We start from the raw sequence: 7676 nt of genomic DNA, 5'->3' as shown, positions 1-7676 counted from the left end.
TGACTCTCTCTCTCTCACAAGGTTGTCCTCTGACTCTCTCTCTCTCTCTCTCTCTCTCTCTCTCTCTCTCTCTCTCTCTCTCACAAGGTTGTCCTCTGACTCTTTCTTATGCACGTACGTGCACGCACACATATACACACACACTACATTTTTTTAAAAACAAAGGAGAAAAAAATAAAGATGGAGAAATCAAGATGGAATCAGAAAAGAACAGTATCTAAAAATGCATCCATGAAATCTAACACACAACCTATATTTTAAGTTTCCCTACCGAAAGCTCATAGTCAAAGTAAAGAGGAAGATAAAATCACCTTACCTCTGAGCGATTAAATACACACACACACACATTCAGAAAATTATCCTATCTTAGAGCAATGTGACTTTCCGTTAAATTGTAAAAGGAAAGGAGATTCCAAAACCTATTCTGTAGTTTACTGACTGGTTTTGTGTCAACTTGACACAAGTTAGAGTCATCAAGGAGGAAGGAGTCTCAGCTGAGGAAATGTGTGGAATATTCCTTTACACTGTGTGAATACACATCACTGTGATTCATTTAATAAAGAAGTTACTGGCCAACAGCTTGACAGGATGAGGTTAGGTGGGAAAATCAGTCTAAGGACACTGGAGAAAAGAAGGCAGGAGTCAGGAGTCGCCAATGAGACACGGAGATGAAACAGGAGATGCAAGATGAAAGAGAGGTAATGCCACATGGCAGAATGTAGGTTAATATAAATAGATTAGAGTTAGCTAGCAACAAGTCTGAGCTATTGGCCAAGCATTTATAATTAATAGTAAGCCTCTTTGTGGTCATGCAGGAGCGCCTGCTGGGACACCAAAAAACTCTGCCAACAGAAATGCCTCCATGAAATCCAACTGTAAGGCATTTTCTTAATTAGTGATTAATGGGGGAGGGCCCAGGCCACAGTGGGTGGGGCTAGCCCTGTGCAGGTGGTCCTGGGTTCTATAAGAAAGCAGGCTGAGCAAACCATGAGGAGCAAGTCAGTAAGCAGCTCCCCTTCATGGCTTCTGCACCAGCTCCTGCCCTATTTGAGTTCCTGTGCTGGCTTCCTTTGGTGATAAGCAACAATGTGGAAGTATAGCTGAATAAGCCCTTTCCCCCCAGCTTGCTTTTTGGTCATGATGTTTCACCACAGCAATAGAAATCCTAACTAAAACAATAGCAATTAGTTATACATTAAATTTAACAACTGACTCTCAGAATGAATACCCGGTCAAGTTCTGCCCATAACAAGCCAGATTTTCCTAAGTTCCCATATGTGATACCTTAACATTGCCCATTCTGCAGATAGAATAACAGTTGGTTTTTCTCTTTTACAAATACAGGTTGAAAAGGTACACTCCAAGTAAATTCTCGCCCATCTCTGACCCCTAACTTTCGGCCTCTCTAAAGACCCTCATGTCTACGAGCACAAGTCTGGTTCATGTTGCTACTGGAAAAGTCACAGCTTATACCCTCAGAAATTTGTCTCAAAAACCATACAAGTCCTGAGCTGTCATCTGGCAAAGGGAAGAATTAGGTACCTCTGAACCCTCAATCATTGGAAAAGAAGTAACCAACAGACTAAGGAGGGCTTTTTTCTTTTGTCTGGTAGCTCTTATAAGAAAATGAACCATGTAGTCAACTTCAAATCATCACAAGTAATGAATTCCTGATTAACGAATATAAAATATTTTAATTATGAATCCAGCATCCCAGGTGCCATAACTCCTAAAGTAGAGATTTAGTATGTTACATAATTACAACTTTCAAGTCTTTATTTTGGCAATAGTCCATAGATCCCTTGCCAGTCACCACACTAGGTAAAAGACCAGGTCAAGTTCATAAAGCCCAAGTTATCTATAAGGCATGGTGGTCCAGACCTATAATCAGAGCTACTTAGAAACTGAGACAAAACACTGCAAATTCCAGACAAGCCTAGGATAGCATGACTAGGCAATTTAGTGTGAACTTGTCTCAAAAGTAAAAAATAAAAGATTTTAAGTAAAATGGGGGCTGGTCAGTGATAGAGGTCTTGCTTAGCATGCACAAGTACTAGGTACAAATCCCAGTACAGAAAGAAAACAAACACACACACACAAATAAATCCTCTCATCAGTGATCAGTCAGATCCCTTAAAAATAATTCTGCCACTTGGCTAATAAGTCAGTCAGTGGGAAACAAATCCAATTTTCTAATATCAGCAACAATGGCCAAATTGTCAAATTATTTCAATGAAAAGTAATTAATGAATAACGATGCAAACATTTTGCTACTTGCAAAAACTCTCTGTCACATTATAAGTAATATGATGGTTAATTCTATGTGTGAGATTGGGTGTGCTGTGCGACTCAGTTTTTGGTCATACTGCATGCAGTCCAAATGTTGCTATGAGGATATTTTTTAGAAGCAATAAATATTTAAACCTGTAAACTCAGTAGATTATTCTTCATAATGTGAGTTAACCTCATTAATTAGCTAAAAACCTTCAGAAAAACATTAAGCAGTCTCATTAACCCCCTGCCTTTTGTGCAAAGAACTTCTGCCTGAAGACTGCTCTGAGTCTCCAGCCTACACATTCCAGATCTTTCAGCCACAGTCTCATGAGCCAATTCCTCAAAAGAAATCTCTCACTCTCTGAGGAACTCTAGAAATACCTATGACACACTATTATGTCACTTTTGCACTAGAAAAAAACCCTGCACATTGTGGAACCACCAATTTCAACGCTCCAGCTTGATATTATCCCCTGCCAACCATCAAATATCTGTGATGCTGCCACAGTGTCTCTCTCCATGGCCGTGATCTCAGGAAGAACTTATACCAAACACTGCCCGTGAGACTCAATGTGAACACTGTCCTCTTTATGCCTTTTATCCTAAAGTTTTCCCCAAAGTCCTCCTGTCAGAACAACTCCTCAGGCTGAGTGGTGGTGGTGCAGGCCTTTAATCCCAGCATCGGGAGGCAGAGACAGGCAGATCTCTGTGAATTCAAGGCCAGCCTGGTCTATAAGAGCTAGTTTCAGGATAGGCTCCAGAGCTACAAACAAATCCTGTCTCAAAAAAGAAAACAACAAACAAACAAACAAAAGAAACAACTCCTCCAACTGACTTCCTAGCTCATTTTCATTAGTGTGTATCTATTACAACATTAGAGTGTCTTCATGGGAATTTATAATTACTCAGCCAGACTCCTGCTTGAACCGAGAAGGCAGAAGTTCAAGCAACATCTTTCTGAAAAAACAAAACAAAACACCTCAGTTTTGCTATTAGTCTGATTTTAAAGTGTTAAGAGTACATTTTAATTCTTAGGAGCTGCCTGGCAGACAGAGGACTAAGAAAATAGCAACAAGTCAACAGAATCCAAAGCAGGGTACAGGGAAGGACTCACAAAGGAGTTTCGCAGAGTGGGCTCTAGAAGCCTTCTAACACTTCCCCAGAGAAAGAACGGAAAGCTGTGCAGCAGAAGACAGAAAGCAAAGGAGAGAATAGCGGATGTCCCCAGTCATAGACACTGGCATTTAAGAGAACGTAAAGTGAGACGGCGCTCATCTTGCTGACTTACCTTGAAGTTGTTGCTCCTCCTATCAACAATGGAATATTTATAGCCAACCTCTCCATTTCCTTAGCAACAAAAATCATTTCATCCAGGGATGGAGTGATGAGTCCTGATAAGCCAATTATATCTATTGCCAAAAGAAAGAAAGAAGGACCAGTGGGAATGAAAAAAAGAGAGAAAAAAGACCACTTTAAAAAGTTTTGTACTGAAGATTAGAAAGCCTAACATGTTAATTTCTAATTCTAGGAATTTAGTATTTGCTTTGGGTAATAAGAAATGGAACTCTGTCTCCAAAAAAAAAAAAAAAGAAAGAAAGAAATGAAACATAAATTTGCAGTAACATATTTGTACCAGATTTAAGATACCACACAATAAAAATTACCTCTAGTTTGTAACAATTTCAGACTTGACCATAAAAACAACTACATACAAGGGGAAAAAATCCACCTCAACTGCTTTCCTCTAAGAAGGCAGTCCACTGAACCTCTAGAACTCAGCAAGCCATGGACACTCACACACCTCTTTCAAGTCCCAACAGCCCGCAGTGGAGCTGGCTGCCTAGGTGTTCCTCAGACCCCCACATGGGCTGGGTTTTACCATTCTCCAACAGACTCTCAGAGTAATGCTGAAGCCCACACCCAGCATACTATGACACATACCTGCTTTGTGGTCAAGAGCTGCTTGAAGTATCTTATCACAGGGAGTCATGACTCCTAAATCAATAACTCTGAGGTAAGAAACAAGATGTCAGAAAATTAACAAGAGCCCAAAAGAAACAAAGCTGAAATGAACATTTTAATTTTAGCCACTAAATGCTGCTCTAACATAAACTGGAACCACAGCATCAGATGTCATTCACATTAGTTTTGTTTTGTTTTGTTTTTTCCAGAGCTGAGGACCAAACTCAGGGCCTTGTGCTCTACAACTGAACTAAATCCCTATTCTCCACATTAGTTTTTGAAAGAATAATACTCTATTTTATGAATGCACTACATACTACAGTATCAATCTGAAATGTGCCCCCTAAGGCCAATATTTTGAAGGCTTACCTCCCAGCCTGACATTTTTTATTTTTATTCTTGTGCTTCTGAAGCATGATCCCCGTGCTTTCCTTGTTCTTTTTTACATCCCCGATATCAACGCTTTAACATGACACTTCTTACCACGATAGGCTGTTACCACAGGGCCAACAAGGGGCTTATATGATCCCTTTCCATTAAAATGGATGTGGAGTAGTACTTGTGACACTCAGCAGTCACAATGTAGTGAAACAAGCCAGGTGTCTACTAGTAGATGAGTGGGTAGGAGAGTACACTGTGTCTGTCAGCTCTCTGACACTGTGGTAGATGTCAGCCCCTTGTTGGCCCTGTGGTAACATAGCCTACCATGGTAAGAAGTGTAAAACTGTGCATATAAAGCCAAGATGACTTAAGCCTCCACCTACGGATAAATGGGTAAAGAAAACGCACACATGGAATGAACTAATACCCAGCCATAAAAAAAAAAAATGGAATTCCATCATTTGCAGGAAATAGATGGAGCTGATGGACACTGTGCTAAGTCAAACAATCCAGACATAGAAATATGATGTGAAGAAACTTAAAAGTTGACCCTAACATACAAGAAAGCTGGAAAGAAATTACCAAAGGCTACACAGGGTGAGGAAAGAGGAGGATAAAGAGCTGGACAGCAGGCTTAACTACAAGTTAAACAGGAGAAGAGTTCTCATGCTCCATAGCAGTACACAACAGCCTACTGCATATTACGAAGAACTGAGATAGAAAAGCGAACTCTCCACTTCAGTAAGGATGTATAAGGAGACAAATGCCTGCTCAATATACATTGTTTACATGGGTTTAACGTCATACTGCACTTTTAAGTATGTAACTTAGGAATATGCTTCCCTTGTTAATTAAAAATAGGAAAGAGAGATAGAGGACAGAAGGGAGAGGGGAGGGGGCACAAATGAAAGAGAACAACTGTACTAAACTGCAGATCATCTTTCAGGAACCTGTCAGTTCCAAACCGCTGCTGCACCTGCAATTCACACATCCTGCCACTAGATGGAAGCATCCTACCAATCCAGCATCTAGCTGTGAACTTCTTTCTTTCTTTCTTTCTTTCTTTCTTTCTTTCTTTCTTTCTTTCTTTCTTTCTTTCTTTCTTTCTTTAAGCAGTACTCACAGGGCCTACTGCTGTAGCTTTTTTCTTTTTTTCTTTTTCCTTTTTCTCCTCCCCTCTCCTCTCCGTCCCAAATCTGGATCGTCTGAAGTACTAGATCTGGGCTATACCTTCTGGTGGAAGCCCACATAAAAGGACCTAGAAGGAAGCTTTTGTTGTCTGTCTACCTGTCTTGTCTGGCCTGGAACTCACTGTTAATACACCTGCTTCTTTTTAGGGGGTGAGGGACTCAAGAGAAGGTTTCTCTGTAGTTTTGGAGTCTGTCCTCTTGTAGACCAGGCTGGCCTCAAATTCACAGAGATCCTCCTATATCTGCCCCCTGAGTGCTGGGATTAAAGGTGTGCAACACTACCACCTGCTAGATCCATCCACCTCTTCATTTGAGTGCTGGGATTAAAGACAAACACCACCACACCTAGCCTATTTCTATTAAAAAAAACACCCCCCCCCCAAAAAAAAAAAAAACTAAATTTCTGAAAGTTCTTCCATCAAAATATCACAAGTGAAAGGCCTCTTACTGATGACCCTGTGGGGTACTGAGAGAGGCTGGTGGATAAGCATCAGTTGCCCTTGACGTATACTGTTTTTCTCTGTTGATATGCAGATTTTCTTATACATATAGTGTGAAACAGGGAAAGCATATAACTGTCTTTTTCATAATTGAGACAGTATATCTAAAATCAATTGTCATTCAATCAATAATCTGATCAAAAACACTTCTGAAGATTCTAACTTATTTCTCAATGGAAATTTGAAATACAAACGAGCCATTACAAGTTAATGCAGAAAAAAAAATAAAGAAAAAAAACAAGTTGATGCAGGCCAAAACAATACTCGCAAGAAAGTGACATCACAAAACAAAGGCTCACCTGTAATTTTAATGAACAATAAATAGGTGGTAAACTGTAATCCTGATTTTCTTTTTTTTTTTTTTTTTGGTTTTTCGAGACAGGGTTTCTCTGTGGCTTTGGAGCCTGTCCTGGAACTAGCTCTGTAGACTAGGCTGGTCTCGAACACACAGAGATCCGCCTACCTCTGCCTCCCAAGGGCTGGGATTAAAGTGTAATCCTGATTTTCAAGGCAAGGAAACAAAGCTATCTTAAAACAAAGGCTGGAAAGAAAAGTAGAAAGACTGCCCACAGGGAAAGCTGTCCTCCTAACACAACCAGCCTCAGCCTTCCTGAGTGCAATCTAATCAGTGTTCCAGACAGATGGGTCAAGTGTTGAGGCGAAAGAGGCTGGGAAGGCTCATTGTTAGCTGACAGCAGAAACGAGAACACAAGCAACCATAACCAACAGACCACACCATCAGAGAAGAGGCACAGTGGAAAGCAGCCCACGACTCCAAAGGACTGCTAGCTAGACATGGGCCAGGACAGGCATTAGCGATTTTTTCATTGAAACATATTGTGAAGTGGGAAAAATATAAACTTAATATAAGCCGCTAGCTTTTGTTATGAGTATTTATTCATTATGAGAAAGCAAAAGGGGGTTTTACCTGAATATATCACTCCAAAAACTATATCACCACTGTGATGGCTGATCTTGGTTGTCACCTTGACTACACTTTAGATACTTTAGAAAGCATCTAAAACTGGGGCTGGAGAGGGGGCTCACTGGTTAAGAGCACTTCCTGCTCTTCCAAAGGTCCTGAGTTCAATTTCCAGCAACCACATGCTGGCTTACAAGCATCTATAATAAGATCTGGTGCCCTCTTCTGGCATGCAGGCAGAACACTGTATATATAATAAATAAATCTTAAAAAAAAAGAAAAGGAGCCGGGCGGTGGTGGCGCACGCCTTTAATCCCAGCATTTGGGAGGCAGAGGCAGGTGGATCTCTGTGAGTTCGAGACCTGCCTGGTCTACAAGAGCTAGTTCCAGGACAGGCTCCAAAACCACAAAGAAACCCTGTCTCGAAAAACCAAAAAAAAAATAAAA

General features: G+C 40.6%; 1 protein-coding gene across 2 annotated transcripts in view; it reads right to left on the bottom strand.

The window, feature by feature from the left end:
- Mtr (5-methyltetrahydrofolate-homocysteine methyltransferase) overlaps nucleotides 1–7676 on the bottom strand; it is a 78153-nt gene that overhangs the window by 18038 nt on the left and 52439 nt on the right. For both annotated transcript variants that reach the window (XM_050142292.1, XM_050142291.1), the window contains exons 23-24: nucleotides 4216–4283; nucleotides 3563–3683 (exon numbers count right to left, since the gene is read on the bottom strand). In XM_050142292.1, coding sequence (XP_049998249.1) covers nucleotides 3563–3683; nucleotides 4216–4283 — 189 coding nt within the window. The remainder of the gene's footprint in view (nucleotides 1–3562; nucleotides 3684–4215; nucleotides 4284–7676) is intronic.

Source organism: Alexandromys fortis, unplaced genomic scaffold, assembly GCF_014885135.2.
Source record: "Alexandromys fortis isolate MF-2015 unplaced genomic scaffold, M_Fortis_MF-2015_v1.1 scaffold_5, whole genome shotgun sequence".
NCBI classification, from domain to species: Eukaryota; Metazoa; Chordata; class Mammalia; order Rodentia; family Cricetidae; genus Alexandromys; species Alexandromys fortis.
This window is presented reverse-complemented; position numbering and strand designations above follow the sequence as displayed.